Genomic DNA, 15328 nt, shown 5'->3' on the forward strand with positions numbered 1-15328 from the left:
CGCGTAGAGTGATTTTTTCCTTAACGGGATTGGATACTTTTTTTCGGTTTCGAGCGTGCGTTTTCGAGAAATAGTGCCGGAAGTGTCAGTGGCTGTCAGATCGTGCTGCGCAATTTAATTTTTTGGCTTCTAGTTTTTGAATCAGGCTTTTTGAATCGGATTTGTCCACTGATTCGCGTAGAGTTATTTTTTCCTTAAGGGGATTGGATATTTTTTTTCGGTTTCGAGCGTGCGTTTTCGAGAAATAGTGCCGGAAGTGTCAGTGGCTGTCAGATCGTGCTGCGCAATTTACTTTTTCGGCTTCTAGTTTTTGAATTTGGCTTTTTGAATCGGATTTGTCCACTGATTCGCGTAGAGTTATTTTTTCCTTAACGGGATTGGATATTTTTTTTCGGTTTCGAGCGTGCGTTTTCGAGAAATAGTGCCGGAAGTGTCAGTGGCTCTCAGATCGTGTTGGGCAGTGTACCTTTTTGGTTTCTATCTTCAAAATTATACTTTTGACTCCGGTTTTTTTTATGTATCAGCGTAGAGTGAATTCTTTCTTAACGGGATTGGATATTTTTTTTGCGATTCGAGCGCGCGTTTTCAAAAAATAGTTGAGAAAGTGTCGGTGACTGTGAAATCATGCTTCGCAATTGACAGTTTTCTCTTCTATTTCCAAAATTAGGCTTTTTGATTAGGTTTATTCTATATATCCGCGTATAGTGAATTCTTCCTTAACGTGAATGGATATTTTTTTTCGGTTTCGGGAGTGTGTTTTTGAAAAATACGGACGGAAGTGTGTGTTGCTTCATTCATTTTTTATTTAAAGACTTATTTTTATTCGATTCGCTCATTGTTAATTTTAAGGAAACTAAGCATTTCCGATTGTTCGAACTACTAGGATCGAATTTATTCATATTAGTGGATACTTTTTGGCACCAGAATTTGTATAATTTTCTTGATAGATTTTCATTAAGGTATCCTAGTTATAATGATGACTATACCGACACAATTGTAGCGATCAAGTTTGCAAGAGATTATTCACGAAGAATGATCATATAGTAAATAGATTGGAATTAATGTCAGATAAACGATACTGAAGTTCATATTTATACTTTAGAGAGTGATAAGTCAATTTTCTGTATTGAATCAGAGTTTTTAAAGTTATTATATTTTCAGTTATCATTAAAGGGAATGAAATTTGGTATATTGCAGACTGTGTCTTTGTGTTATTTATGATTGTGTTTAAATTTGGCTGTAGTTTACTTTACGGAATTCGAATTTTAACATGAATAATTCTCTTTTTCTGTGGAAAATATGATTTTATATAAATTAACATTGAAATACGGAAACGGAAAATTAAGATGTCAGAATATATCCAGCATAAAATGAAATAAATTTAATGTATAGATTCATAATAAAATATGAATACCTTTACAAACTTTTAATCTAATTTTTTAAAACATGAATTGTATATAAGTAGAAATATATGTAAATTACTTTTTATTTAAAGTATTTGTCATGTAAATTACTTTCTATATAGGGTATTTGTCATATAAATTACTTTCTATGTGAAGTATTTATTATATATATTACTTTATATAGATGGTAACTTATGTAGCCTTTATTTCAAGTTGTATTTTTTAAAGAGAAGTTTCCTCGTTGTCAATTGTGTCATAATTTGTTATAATTACACAATATACATAAGTGTATATATACTTTTTATTGCTCGCAAATTGTATTCTTCCTTGCAAAAATAATAAAAATGGTACTAAAGTTTCATTATAAAATAATAAAAGAAGTGAATATACATTTTGTAGATATAATAATATAGCGATTCTATATAATACACGAATAAATTAATTAATAAACAACGAAACAAAATTGAGATTAGTACTATAAATGCTGGTCAATATAAATACCTATATAAGTATAAATATAAAGATAAAGATAAATATAAATTTAAATATCAAGTTGCGTGTAATGAATCATCGAGTCAATGTGTAACATCAGTACATGACTAGGATGTGTACGCATGTGTTTTAACCAACATTACTAAAAATAGGGGAATTCCGCCATTTTTCCTATATTCACTATTATTGTTTTCTTGAAGCAATCTTTGATAATATTTATTGTCCTTCCATAACAAAATTAAGTATTTACAATTGCTTGTAACTATAAATTATATATCGCATTTGATACTATTTTTCTATGTAATTCTTGTCTCATACATATTCCTCTTAAAGGTTTATGAATACATTGTTTAACACCTAATACGTTGTTATGTTTTGACAATTATACTGTACTCACGATATTTTTTTAATGTTTTATCACTCTTTTCGATCGAATTAGTATCATCTTTTATGTGAATAATAATTTATATAAATAATTCGTTTTTTAAAAGCACAACAAAATTTGATTTACCGTATATCGTCTGCAGTATTTCTTTGATTTCAGTTTTTACAAAAAAAAGGAGAAAGTCATGTGTTCATTTGCAAAAATATATTTTCAATTTATACCAGGATAGTTTAACTTGTATATGAATTACTTTGAAGAAGTGTATTAATCAAAGCATATATTATTCAGAAAAATATTATTATATAATTATTTTATATTTAACAATAAAAATGATGATTTGTTTATTTTTTTTAATATTGTGGTATATCTAATTTCAGACATGACATCAAGTTATGCCTTATACAATAAATTAACTTGTGAGAATTTGTAAAAATATTACTGCTTACGTAAAAGTGATTGTTTCAAAATGCTAAACTCAAGTTTGAATTCTTGTCTTAATTCAAATTTTTCATTTGAAATAGACCAAGCATGCTTTAGTGTTGTCAATTATTGTTCTTATCGTGTTATTCTTTATTTGATAGCAGAGGAAGCTTATACGGTATGTATTTAAATATTATGAATTTAAAATTGACTTATATATTTTAAATAAATGCGAATGCTTAAGTTCTATACAAATTGTTGATTTATAGGGTAATGGTGTTCCAGTAGCAACTTTAAATCCACACAAAAACAAAAATTTAGTAATAAGCACAAAGTACCCATTACATTTGTATTTTCAAACTGATGAACCTGAACAAACTTATGATCATTGCCAGTAAGTATTTTGTTTTCCTGTATATATTTTTATCCAAATATATATTTATTTCCAATTATCTTTATAGCACAGGTTATACTTTTAAAGAACATGGTAAATATGGATGGAAATTATCTGACATATGTAATAGCATTTATGTGATACATGAACCAACAGAAAATCATCTGAGTAAGTCACATTTTAAAATATATTATTATAATTATTATTAATTATAAAATATTAACATTTCATTTGCAGCAATTTTTACAGCATTTATGATATATATTTTATTAGCAATTTTATGGACACTATCTAAAGTTATTGTACAAGTAATAAGGAGAAAATTGTCACCCAATAATGTACATGATGTAAGTATGGTTTGATATATTAATATCAGATTTCATTATAATTACTTTAATTTTGTTTTAGGACTGGGATAGACTTCAAGAAGCAGAAAGTTCAACACAACCAGTAATGAGAATTACAAAATTTAGTACACGAATACGATCAGTGGACACATTTAGAGGGTATTTTTATATTTTTATATATTTTTAATATAATTGTTATTTCAAATATCATTATTTATATTATTACAGAATTTCTATATTATTGATGATATTTGTGAATAATGGAGGAGGACAATATGTCTTTTTCCATCATAGTGCATGGTTTGGACTTTCTGTAGCTGATTTGGTACTGCCTTGGTAAATAATTATTAATTCTATACTGAGTGTTCTAAGTATTACAAAGAATAGTTTACAGGTTTGCGTGGATCATGGGTCTAACGATAACAATTTCAAAACGCGCAGAACTTCGCGTAACGACTTTACGTTATAAAATAATTTTACGCTGTCTTCGACGATCAGTCATATTGATTCTTCTCGGATTAATGTTAAATTCAAAGTCTAGTAAATCCTTAAATGACCTTCGTTTTCCTGGTGTTCTTCAGTTACTGGCCATATCATATTTTGTATGTACCACATTGGAAATAATTTTCATGAAACCTTATTCTCAGGTTTGTATCTAGCCATCTTTTTTTCCGTATAATTTGTACATTTATCTGATGAATGTCTATAAAAATAACTCATTAGGATACATTACTCCAGTTCGGGCGTTTCGGTATGTACCGAGACATCTTAGATAGCTGGCCTCAATGGTTGATTATGATAGGAATTGTGACTACACACACTTTAATAACCTTCCTTCTTCCTGTACCAAACTGTCCAACGGGTTACTTTGGACCTGGTGGAAAATATCATTATCGCGGAAAATACAGAAATTGCACTGCTGGTGCAGCTGGTTACATAGATAGATTGATTTTTGGAAATCATACGTATAATAAAACAAACAATTTTATTTATGATCAAATTTCACGTTATGATCCTGAAGGTATATTAAAACCATTAAGTTCATAGTATGAAAATTGTTTCATTTATAGTACAGTATTTATAATTACAATTAAATTGCAGGTTTGATGAATACTGTATCGGCTATATTTATTGTCTATTTGGGAGTTCATGCTGGCAAGATTCTGCTCCTATATTATCAGTGCAATTCTAGAGTAATTAGATGGTCTTTATGGGCAGTAGTTACGGTAAAAAATAGGAAATAAATATCTATAAAAATAACATATCTTTTATTAGTTAAAGAAAAACATTTTTCTTCAGGGTATCATTGCTGGAATTTTATGCAATTTTAGAACTGAAGGAGGCGTTATTCCAGTTAGTAAAAACATGATGACATTGTCATATGTTTTGACTTGTTCCAGTTTTGCTTTCTTACTGTATGCACTTTTATATGTTCTTATTGATTATAAGCAATTTTGGAGTGGAGCTCCATTTACTTATGCTGGTATGTATTAATGTACAAACGGAATATAATTAAATATTTTTTTTATGTAAGTTTATTTATTACTTTTTATAGGAATAAATCCAATTTTTCTTTACGTGGGTGATTATTTGATGAAAGGTTTATTCCCGTGGAAATGGAATATTGCTCATCCTTCACATGCACTCCTTCTTGCTATGAACTTATGGACAACAACTTTATGGGCAATAATTGCATATCTTCTTTACAGAAAAGATATTATCATAACTGTTTAAAAGTAATGTATCAGCATATGAATTTATGGTTGCCTTTGTTATTAAGTATTTCTTTTTTATATTTTAACATTTAAAAAAAAGAATGTAAGATAATGCTGTCATAAACAAAGAAAAATAGTTATACAAAAACAAACACATTTATATTAAAAACATTGTTAACATTGGTTAACGGATATTAATTAAGAAAGCTTTATATGCTATTTCAGCTTTAAATAACTATTTTAAACAACATATTTAATTTTTATAAATAAAAATAATAAATCAATCTTTACGTTTCGTTATTTTAATAATTAAAGAAAATGAAAATGTTACATGGATAAAACAGTATATAAATAACTAATATATCAGTTTTAGTATATAATAAATATCATTGCTTATGAATTTCTGTCTTTTGGCTCTTTATATGGCAATTCTAAAATTCGAAAAATATCTTCTTCGCATGTAATTTTTTCTGCCTCTCCAGGAGTACCTATAATACAAGTTGTACTGATATGTACATATATATATGTACCCTCACATTGTAAATATTCTTGTCTGTTTATACCTTCAGATGTAAGATGTTTTAGTGTATATTCATTTAAAGTATAGTGCTTTTCCAAAGCATGTGCCCTCATGTCTTTATTAAAAAGATCACTTCCAGTAAAATAAAGTACAGCACAATAATACTGATCATAAGATACAAGTCGAATGTCAATTCTCCTAAATAATTTCTTACTGTCACCTAAAGCTTGACATACACCCTAAAATTAAATCAAAAACTTTAAATATAATTTCTTTACTTAAACATAATTGTACATCATAATTAATATACCATAAACTTTGTTGGCCCAAGAGATATTGTATCTGTAATAAATTTTTTTTTTTCAAGACTTTCTATAACATTTTTTAAAACCGAAATTTTTTTCTTTGAGTCTTTCTCTATGGATGTTAATGTAGGATGTGTTAATAGAACATCAATGTCACCACTTTCTTCTTTCCCACGTCTATAACTTCCACAAATTGTTACAATGTATTCCTTACTCAGATTTAAGATAGTATCTTTTAAAAGTTTTTCAATTTGCTCAATCTCTTTTCTAGGAATCCTTTTCTCAAAGTCTTCAAAATATCTGAAACATAATTATTATAAAAAGGACTAATAAGCACGGTGTAATAGTTTATTCTTCCTTTCATCATACTTAAGACCAATTTTTTGATGATGATTAAGTTTTTCCTGATGCTTCTTTAAATCATTTAAAGTCTTAATACCGGCATCTATTAATTCTTTGGCTTTTGCAGGTCCAATACCAGACACACGTGTTAACAAATTAATTGCAATGTTGTTTTCATCTTTATTAATCTATGAAAATATAAAATTTTTAAATTAGTACAGGAAGAAATTAATATATATTTCATTATTCAAGAAATAAATTCAAATAAGTACATCTTCCAACTTTTGTAATTTTCCAGTATTGAGAAATTCATCAATCTTTTTAGCAATTTTCTCACCAATTCCTGGCAACTTTCTTGCTTCTTGACCACTTTTTACTCTTTCTGATAATCCACTTAATGTGCCAGCAGCTTTGCGATAAGCATTATATTTATAAATATTTTTACTAACATTTCGTTCATAATTTGCCAACTCTGTAATATCATTATATAAATTTACACATCGTATAGTAATGAAGAGGAGAAAATTGTAGTTAGAACATTTAAACATGCAACTGATTTTAATCTTTATATGATATAAAACTCTAAGGTTATAAATAATGTCAAATAAAATAATATTTTTATCAATCAATTAAAACTATTATAATTTTTATAGTAGCTTCAGTAATACAAAAATATACAATATATAATAAATAATTTACCCATCAAAAAATCGCACAAATCTTGATTCGGATTTCCTGCATTATCACTGGCCTTCCGTTTTCCCATCGTGTTAAATATTGATATACGAAGCGTGCGTATAAACAAATTCAATTTGTCAATTTTTACTAATCAATTTCCTTACAAATACGATACAAAACAAAATTGAATTATAAAATGTGCTGCTTTCAACACGTATAAGTGCATTAAATCTTAAATATTTATGTATTGTCGATCAATGGTTGGTTGAATTATACTACGTTTCTATTTTAAATATTTTAGCGAAATTTTATAAAACTTCAAGAAACGTTTTCAATATTTTAAATATTATAATGTTGTGCTAACTAATGCTAGTCTATATTATTTTTTTGAATGAAACATAAAATTGCATTACTTTTGTGTTATATTATACGATTATTTAAATCCAATATAATTACTATGGAAAGTGATAAACCTATTTTAACATGTAATATTTATTTATTTTGGACAAACATATATACATTTTCACACATAAATATAAACCATCTCTTCTAAAAAAAATCAACAATATTATGCTATTTTAATATAGGGGTTGCAATCTCTTTGAATTTATTTAAACAGGAGTAATATAAATTCCATTCTCAACTTGACATAGATGGTAACAGAATCACTTGCATTGGACGGACCTTTATACCTCATTTCTAATGTCAAGTCATTATATTTTAGTTTTCATTTTGTATTGGTATGATGTATTTTTGACTGTATACTGCCTTATATAGAAGACATGCGACTATATGCTGCATGGTTTTTTATGCAATAACTGGAAATACATGTGCAAACACTAAAGGCTATAATAAATATTCCAACATAAACATAAATCCATAATTGAGGAAATCTTCCTGGGAGCCATAAAATTGTAAACTCTATCACTTTCTCTTGTGTATCTAAAAATGGAGAAAGGGAACATAATTAAAAAGAAAAGTAACAAATTTTATAACTGAACATAGTGTTATATTTTCTCTACCAATATAAGCAAGTCCATAACCAGTGTGAGGTGTGCCCATTCTATATGAACACGTGGGTATTTGCAATTCGTGAATATCACCTACATCCATTCTTAATTGGTATAATGGTGTCTCATATGGAGGTAAAATCCAAATCTCACTTAACTGATCTGTTGCTGTGTCTAAACTGATATGCATTGCCTTATGTTCATGTGCAGTAAAAATAATTTGGGGAGACAATTCTTTCAGTACCTACCATTGTAATGCAATTATTAATGAAAAGTGAAAGTAACATAATTTTTTAATAAATGAACACATTTTACATACATTTTGAACAAAAGTACCAGGCATAAATAACAATGGCATATGACTAAGTACTACATTTGTTGTGTTTCTCTCTGCATAATCATTGAGAAAGGCATCTTTTGGTGCTTCTGGCATTGTATGTGTTAATCTATTTACCTAATAAAGGAAAATGTGCATATTACACTTTGGCAGTATAATTCAAAATGTTATTAAATTTTTGTTCCTTTTACCTTGAAAAATGTTACTGTTTTATAAACTAAAGTATCTGGTTGACTATAGGCAAAATTAAATCTATTATGAATATTGGATGAAACTGCATCCTCTTCACCTCCAATATCATTATCTCCTGGCAGGTAAATTTTCTAGAAAAAAAAATATATTTACACACATCTTCAACAATATCATTTCCCATATTATATATAATCATACCATTATATGATCAGGCATTTCAAAGATAGAATCTAATCTCTTTTTGTAAGCTTGAAAATTTTCTACAGTGGCAATATGACCTTCATCCATAAGATCCCCCAAAAATATAACAACATGAGGATCAGAGTGGTATAAGGCTTTTGAAAATGTTTTTTTCAAATACCTGCAAATAAGAAACTGTGGAACAAAATGCAGGTCAATGTTTATATTTAATAAGAATATTCAAAATTGTATAAGATTTATTGTTCAATAAACAAATTAATCATTATTCATACTTGTCACTATCCCATTGTGCTATCCATGAACCAAAATAATTTTCATTTTCTTTGCCCAATATTTGAGGATCGGCGACAAGTAATATCTTAACACATTCTGAACATTCTCGTACTGACCATTTTAATTTTTGTATACCATACACTGAAAATTCATTGTAAATTACAGTAGCCAGCACCAGGAGACCAATTGCAATCACTTTATTCTTTAATCTGTATAGTATAATTTACTATATAAACATTTTATTAACATTTTTTAAATAAGAGAAAAATGGTAAAAATAATACATTACTATGATCAGTTATCAAGGAAATTAAAAGTAATATATGTAATCGATTACATAATATACACATTTTACCTGTTTCGTCGTAACATTTCTAAAATTTCTAATATTTGATGATATTAACAACTTTAACATCAAAATAGATCAGTACATTTTGTATCATATCCTTCAAAGTATAAAGAGTCTGACATGATTTCGTTTTTTTAAAATATACAATAATTGAATTAACTAAAGGTTATGTAATTACGATAAATAAATTTCTTAGTTCCATGTCTATAATTATCTTGATAAATAGTATTGATAACTGCACGATAAATAAATATTAGATCGTAAAACTGACTTATAGAATTGAAACGATACGCACGAATATATTTCGATTATACTTAGTTTGAATAAAAATCGATATTTATAAAATACCGCATAATTCACTGTAGATGGAAGCAGTAATATGTTGTAATGACCATTATTCTTCTTATACGCGCCATTTATAATTTGGTATCAATTACGTGTTTGTTTTATTTGTTTTTATTGAAAGTATTGTAATAATTTTGAATATTGCAAATATTTAATGCATAATTTATTCATGTTAGATTTTTAGTTCATTATGTGTTATTAATATGCATTGGTATATTCATTAAATGTTATAAACAAAATATGTATTAAAGTAACGTATAAATAAAATGAAATAATATTCTTATAATATTTTATAAATATTATATAGAAATTATGCATTTTATATTCATTGTTTAAAATATTATTTATTCAATAATTTTATATGTATATTCCTTAATTCTTGTAGTAAAATCATGTATATAGTAATTTTTAAATCTGTATATAGCGAAATACATAATTTATATACATAAAATTTTTCGTTTTAATCAGTAATTTATAGTGAATTCTTTAAATATATTTCTTTTATCAGGTCAAATAAAAAAAAAAAATTGGTGACTTCTGGTAAGAATTTTTCGAACGATCTAGTTACTTTTATATATATGTAATATACGTTGTGGAGAATTTCATGGCCGTATTGGTCGCGTTGCATCAGCAAGTGCAATGTTCATCTATTTTCGGTTGTTTCGCAGTCGCGAATATCATTTTAAGGACCAGTGATTTTTAATCTGGAAAATGGCAGAATCGGAACAAAGAAACAAAGAGAATTGTATTGTAGGACCGAAGGAAACGATGGTGAAACAAGAAAAGCGTGAGAACACGTTGACGAATGGCGGGAAGGGATCTGGCGATGACGCGGACAGTCTGGAGGAATTGCCTCTTGATATAGGCGAACACTACCTCGTCCGTAGATCAGACGATTCCTGGCGTAAATATATTATCACATGATTATAATCTTTTTATCTACGATTGTGTATGAAGAATGATCTCATGTTAATAGACATTTATCCGCGCGCTTTTTTTGTGACTTCATATTTGTGTTTGTATTACCGGCTTCGCCTTGATAAACCATATTTGTTTTGAAAACATTACAAACGGTGTCATGTGTAATATTTGAGTCAGTAATATTTTACATATAAAAAATATGTTGTTAACGTTGATTTATTTTTATTTTTCTATTATATCCTTTTATGAAAATTAAAATATTTATGAACAGAAAATATGTTAAAGTAAAAGTATTTGATATTTTTTAAATAATAAGATATTAAAAGAAGACATGAAGTTACAAAAAAGTTATGTACATGGTATTAAAGAAAGAAATTTTTTAATTCTATGTAGATCCAGCAGAAATTATTCAAACTCGATATAATGAGAGTGAAAGCCATTATGAATATTATGTACACTATGAAGGACATAATAGAAGATTGGATGAATGGGTACCCAGAGATAGAATTATGTCAAGCAGATTTGACATGAGTGATAGGAGTTGGAAGAGTGGAGATAGAAACTCTGGTACTGATTTATTGGCAGACTCTTCAGATCGTAAAATTACAAGAAATCAAAAAAGAAGACATGATGAAATTAATCATATTCAAAAGGTACATATTTATGAAAATATTTAATAAAGTAGAAAGTTTTTCTTTGTAACAGAAGTTTTTTATTTTAATTAGACATATGCAGAAATGGATCCAACAACTGCTGCTTTAGAAAAGGAACATGAAGCAATAACAAAAGTTAAATACATTGATAAAATCCAAATTGGTAAGCATCAATACATACTTTGCATTATTGAATTTTGTGTGTGAAAAGGGTCTCATTATTTTCAAAAGTTCATTTCCAGGAAAGTATGAAATTGATACTTGGTACTTTAGTCCATATCCAGAGGAATATGGTAAACAACCAAAGTTATGGATTTGTGAATACTGTCTTAAATACATGCGACTTGAAAAAACTTACAGATATCACATGGTAAAAAATGTTAATATTAAACTATTTAATTTTTAATGGAAATTTAATTAAGAGTTAGAATCGTTTGTTTTTAGAGTGAATGTACACATAGACAACCAGTTGGCAAAGAAATATATCGCAAAGGCACATTAAGTATTTGGGAAGTGGATGGTAGAGAGCATAAAATTTATTGCCAAAACTTATGCTTACTTGCAAAGCTATTTTTGGATCATAAGACACTTTACTTTGATGTAGAACCATTTCTTTTTTACATTCTGTGTGAAGTTGATAAACATGGAGCTCATTTAGTTGGTTACTTTTCAAAAGTACCTTTGATTTTTATATTTGATGGTATTTGTAATTTCTAAATTATGCTTTTCTTTTATCATGTTTTATTTACTTTCAGGAGAAAGAATCACCTGATGGCAATAATGTTGCTTGTATTTTAACTTTACCTCCGTTTCAAAGGCAAGGGTATGGGAAACTTCTAATTGCTTTCAGCTATGAGCTAAGCAGAATAGAACAAACCGTTGGTAGTCCTGAGAAACCATTGAGTGACTTAGGAAAATTATCATACAGAAGTTACTGGAGTTGGATTCTTTTAGAAATTTTACGTGATTTCCGGGGCACACTTAGTATAAAAGATTTGAGGTACTTTTTGCTAAATTGTATACAAATTTAGATTAAATTATGCATAATGAAGTTAAATAATGATCAATATTTGTAGTCAAATGACAAGTATATCACAAACGGATATCATATCGACACTGCAAAGCATGAACATGGTTAAATACTGGAAAGGACAACATGTAATCTGCGTCACACCCAAATTAGTCGAGGAACATATTAAAAGTAGTCAATACAAGAGACCACGATTAACAGTGGACAGTAGTGCACTTAGATGGGGAGCTCCACCTCGGAAGAACATAAAACCTGGCAAAAAGTAGCAAAAAACGAATGGAAATTCGATGGTTTTCGTCATCGTGAGATTCACGATTTAATGTGTTTAGCAAACACTTGATAAAGCACAGCTGTACACGTTAGTTCGCAATGGTGTTCTCAAGTTTGTTAAATAATCTTTTATGATGCATTAAAATGCATTGTAAACGTCCAGGGTCTCGTATTTGATCAGAAGCTAACGCGAGTGAACACGTTGATTTATAGAGCTTCGTTAATTCTTTGGAGCATAGAAATGTTGAAAGGCGTTTGTGGATATCTCATATAGTCTGCTTCTTTTAGCAGTACATTACAAAAAGAGAAATGAGGATGAATTACTGATATTGATTCGAAATATGTATTTGTTGTGATAGCGAAAGCATCATTTTATTTTGATTTGAGATTTATTGACTTCATGCCACGTAATTACAACTTGAAGATACAAGCATATTGTATTGTACGTAATAAACAAAGAAAGAAAAGGAGAAAAGAAAAGAAAAAAAGAACATTGTTAATGCCACACAGTATTAGCTCATATTAATAATTTTTTTGTATAAATTCGTTAATAATAAATTATATATATTGATGAATAAGTTTTCGAGAATTTTCGCGAGTATTATTGGATTATAACATCTGCTAATATTACATCGAAATTATATTCATTATTTATAATTTTGCAATAGAAGATTTGTGCATTTCTTTCGCCAACTTAATGGCATACTTAGCAGTACCAGGTGCAGTGCACACTCCATAACCCCCATGCCCATAATTGTGCACTAGCTGTAACACAGAATGTTTTATTAATAATAACAAATGCTTTCATCGAAATAAATAATATTCTACTGAAACTAACAATAGCTTTGGAGTATCCGTTTACAATTTGTTCGATCTCTACTCTGACATTGTTTTCTCTATGTGGCCGCAAACCAACTTCATTTTTTACAATTTCTGCTGTTTTAATAGCTGGTAGGAAATTTTCACATCTTTGACGAATCGCTACAAGCTCATACGGGCAAATTTTCATGTTTTCAGAATCAAAATTTCTCGATCCACCCAGAGTAAGTATACCATTAAAACCTGGTATAATGTAAGTGTCTAATTCGCCATAAAAGAATGTTTTCACCCATGGTGCCTTCACCTATTTTTTAACATTAATAATTTTAACTTTTTTTCATCTATACAATGTGTCTTGAAACAAACATACTTTGATTAATTGACCACGAATAGAAACGAGACGTCTATCATTACATAAAAATCGTGCTCCGAGACCTGTACAATTCATAATTAAATCCCAGTCAGATACCAATTCTGTTAAAGAATTTAATTTTTTTTTTATTAATTTAGTTCCGTTATCTTGTAATCTAAAAATAAGTATTCTTTAAATCGTGATTCCAAAGAATTATGTTAATCCAAAGAGTAAATTTGTTACTTTTTACGTGCCCATGGAAGATGCAGTTTGCATTCAGTGAGGAGAGTTTTAAAAAATGACCCATACTTCCAATTTCCGTTAACTAACTGAAATTCTTCGTCCGTGGTTCTCCTATATATTGGTACTAAATCTTCAAGCCAGTAATTCTGTTTTAAAAGAGAAAAAGTACTTTTTTACAAGAAATTCTATATTTCATTTATTATTATTTGTCCCGAAGGATGTTATATTTTTTATGAAATTATTGTATCATAATAAGATATTACTAATAATATCTATAAAAAGATATTACTGAAAGTACAATATATACCTTTACGGTTTCCGGAGAAGAGTTAGCGAATAAGTAACCAGAAATAGCAGTTACACCAGCGAAGGAAGCTTCATAAGATTTTCGGATATCATCATAATATTCATACGAATCTCGTATCCAATTTCTAAAAAAAAAAAAGAATTCAATTAAAAAACTAGAGCAAAATTGATACAAAATTTAGTTTTATTTATAAACCTTGTTATTTCCTCAGTTGGTCCAGAATATGATGAACTAACTCTAAATATTCCAGCAGCTACATGGCTGACAGTATTATCAAAATCGGTAGCAAAAATTGTAATTTCAGCGTTACGTAACTCACGCTTTAATTGTAAAGCTGTGGTTAAACCAATTATTCCACCTCCAACTATAGCTACTTTCATTTTTTACTTTTGATCAACACAAAATTGTTTTTCTTTAATGATCTCAGTAGAATACTTAAATTGTGAAAAAATATTCGCTAACTAAGAATAACTAGTATGCTTCCATATGATTATAAAAGTGCGACTTTTATCTATGGTCAAGCAGATTCTCATTATTAAATATACGATGGGACTATTACGACTGCAGTTGATGACGTGCACCGTACTTTGAAATGAACGCACAAGATTTATTAAAAGAATTACGTTTATTTGATACAAATTGATACTTCTCAAAAAGTTGTGGAAATTCAGATATTACGGGCAGTTAATGTTCTCTTATTAAAGATGAGAAATATTATGTGTTGCGAAAAGGAAACCATGTATTTTTGGCGTAAAAAGAAATTACGATCATCGCGCGCTAAACAATGATTACTCGAGATATGTACAACGAATGTTAGAAATTTAGAGAAAATTAGTTGTAGAGCTTAGCTTTATTTTCTTATTTATTTATCTTATTCATCGATTATTATGAAATTTGGTCTAATCACATCTATTTCCCCGCGTATATACAAATTTTAATCTCGCAAGTAAAATGAGTTCAAATAATGAAAAAATATTAAGGAAAAGAAAAAGAAATTGCATCAAGACCCTTTTTTCTTTAAAACTA

General features: G+C 28.3%; 5 protein-coding genes across 8 annotated transcripts; 2 read left to right on the forward strand and 3 right to left on the reverse strand.

The window, feature by feature from the left end:
- Window positions 1-2682: 2682 nt before the first annotated feature.
- LOC108552211 (heparan-alpha-glucosaminide N-acetyltransferase) lies at window positions 2683-5221 on the forward strand. Of its 3 annotated transcripts, none has more exons than XM_017906637.1 (11): window positions 2683-2878; window positions 2970-3094; window positions 3162-3262; window positions 3332-3441; window positions 3503-3600; window positions 3670-3777; window positions 3836-4088; window positions 4165-4462; window positions 4543-4667; window positions 4741-4924; window positions 4997-5221. In XM_017906637.1, exons 1-11 carry the CDS (start codon window positions 2747-2749, stop codon window positions 5173-5175), a joined length of 1713 nt encoding a protein of 570 aa, XP_017762126.1. In that variant the 5' UTR covers window positions 2683-2746; the 3' UTR covers window positions 5176-5221. The 3 variants fall into 3 exon arrangements, with proteins under 3 accessions (XP_017762126.1, XP_017762129.1, XP_017762128.1); XM_017906640.1 differs by having other exon boundaries at window positions 4180-4462; XM_017906639.1 differs by having other exon boundaries at window positions 3344-3441.
- A 328-nt stretch (window positions 5222-5549) lies between these two features.
- LOC108552226 (DNA polymerase beta) lies at window positions 5550-7154 on the reverse strand. Its single transcript, XM_017906659.1, has 6 exons — window positions 7023-7154; window positions 6596-6795; window positions 6351-6511; window positions 5987-6281; window positions 5720-5915; window positions 5550-5644 (listed from the first exon to the last, which is right to left on the reverse strand). The coding sequence occupies exons 1-6, from the start codon at window positions 7087-7089 to the stop codon at window positions 5550-5552; spliced, it is 1014 nt and encodes a 337-aa protein (XP_017762148.1). The 5' UTR covers window positions 7090-7154.
- Window positions 7155-7564: 410 nt separating this feature from the next.
- Window positions 7565-9732, reverse strand: Mppe (Metallophosphoesterase). Of its 2 annotated transcripts, none has more exons than XM_017906636.1 (7): window positions 9711-9732; window positions 9014-9223; window positions 8739-8901; window positions 8540-8671; window positions 8331-8465; window positions 8024-8255; window positions 7565-7943 (listed from the first exon to the last, which is right to left on the reverse strand). In XM_017906636.1, exons 1-7 carry the CDS (start codon window positions 9713-9715, stop codon window positions 7771-7773), a joined length of 1050 nt encoding a protein of 349 aa, XP_017762125.1. In that variant the 5' UTR covers window positions 9716-9732; the 3' UTR covers window positions 7565-7770. The 2 variants fall into 2 exon arrangements, with proteins under 2 accessions (XP_017762125.1, XP_017762124.1); XM_017906635.1 differs by lacking the exon at window positions 9711-9732 and adding an exon at window positions 9369-9484.
- Window positions 9733-10308: 576 nt separating this feature from the next.
- mof (males absent on the first) lies at window positions 10309-13082 on the forward strand. Its single transcript, XM_017906607.1, has 7 exons — window positions 10309-10611; window positions 11022-11281; window positions 11354-11444; window positions 11524-11651; window positions 11726-11956; window positions 12037-12281; window positions 12358-13082. The coding sequence occupies exons 1-7, from the start codon at window positions 10419-10421 to the stop codon at window positions 12575-12577; spliced, it is 1368 nt and encodes a 455-aa protein (XP_017762096.1). The 5' UTR covers window positions 10309-10418; the 3' UTR covers window positions 12578-13082.
- Window positions 13083-13087: 5 nt separating this feature from the next.
- Window positions 13088-14706, reverse strand: Daao1 (D-amino acid oxidase 1). The gene is made up of 6 exons (XM_017906605.1): window positions 14498-14706; window positions 14303-14426; window positions 13996-14141; window positions 13771-13927; window positions 13420-13704; window positions 13088-13346 (listed from the first exon to the last, which is right to left on the reverse strand). The coding sequence occupies exons 1-6, from the start codon at window positions 14680-14682 to the stop codon at window positions 13233-13235; spliced, it is 1011 nt and encodes a 336-aa protein (XP_017762094.1). The 5' UTR covers window positions 14683-14706; the 3' UTR covers window positions 13088-13232.
- Window positions 14707-15328: the final 622 nt, after the last annotated feature.

Source organism: Eufriesea mexicana, unplaced genomic scaffold (genome assembly GCF_001483705.2).
Source record: "Eufriesea mexicana isolate 0111107269 unplaced genomic scaffold, ASM148370v2 scaffold5767, whole genome shotgun sequence".
Classification (NCBI taxonomy): Eukaryota; Metazoa; Arthropoda; class Insecta; order Hymenoptera; family Apidae; genus Eufriesea; species Eufriesea mexicana.

Excerpts from the sequence above, each read along its gene's own strand:
- LOC108552211 (XM_017906637.1), top strand. The coding sequence starts at position 2,747 with ATGCTAAACTCAAGTTTGAATTCTTGTCTTAATTCAAATTTTTCATTT. Across the intron at positions 3,095-3,161 it reads CAAACTTATGATCATTGCCA|CACAGGTTATACTTTTAAAG; the intron begins GTAAGTATTTTG and ends TTATCTTTATAG. Across the intron at positions 3,263-3,331 it reads ACCAACAGAAAATCATCTGA|CAATTTTTACAGCATTTATG; the intron begins GTAAGTCACATT and ends TTTCATTTGCAG.
- LOC108552226 (XM_017906659.1), bottom strand. The coding sequence starts at position 7,089 with ATGGGAAAACGGAAGGCCAGTGATAATGCAGGAAATCCGAATCAAGAT. Across the intron at positions 6,796-7,022 it reads TTTGTGCGATTTTTTGATGG|AGTTGGCAAATTATGAACGA; the intron begins GTAAATTATTTA and ends ATGATATTACAG. Across the intron at positions 6,512-6,595 it reads AATTACAAAAGTTGGAAGAT|ATTAATAAAGATGAAAACAA; the intron begins GTACTTATTTGA and ends ATATTTTCATAG.
- Mppe (XM_017906635.1), bottom strand. Across the intron at positions 8,466-8,539 it reads AAACAGTAACATTTTTCAAG|GTAAATAGATTAACACATAC; the intron begins GTAAAAGGAACA and ends TTCCTTTATTAG. Across the intron at positions 7,944-8,023 it reads TTATGGACTTGCTTATATTG|ATACACAAGAGAAAGTGATA; the intron begins GTAGAGAAAATA and ends CTCCATTTTTAG.
- mof (XM_017906607.1), top strand. The coding sequence starts at position 10,419 with ATGGCAGAATCGGAACAAAGAAACAAAGAGAATTGTATTGTAGGACCG. Across the intron at positions 11,652-11,725 it reads AAACTTACAGATATCACATG|AGTGAATGTACACATAGACA; the intron begins GTAAAAAATGTT and ends GTTTGTTTTTAG. Across the intron at positions 11,957-12,036 it reads TAGTTGGTTACTTTTCAAAA|GAGAAAGAATCACCTGATGG; the intron begins GTACCTTTGATT and ends ATTTACTTTCAG.
- Daao1 (XM_017906605.1), bottom strand. The coding sequence starts at position 14,682 with ATGAAAGTAGCTATAGTTGGAGGTGGAATAATTGGTTTAACCACAGCT. Across the intron at positions 13,928-13,995 it reads CTTCCATGGGCACGTAAAAA|ATTACAAGATAACGGAACTA; the intron begins GTAACAAATTTA and ends ACTTATTTTTAG. Across the intron at positions 13,347-13,419 it reads ACGGATACTCCAAAGCTATT|CTAGTGCACAATTATGGGCA; the intron begins GTTAGTTTCAGT and ends TCTGTGTTACAG.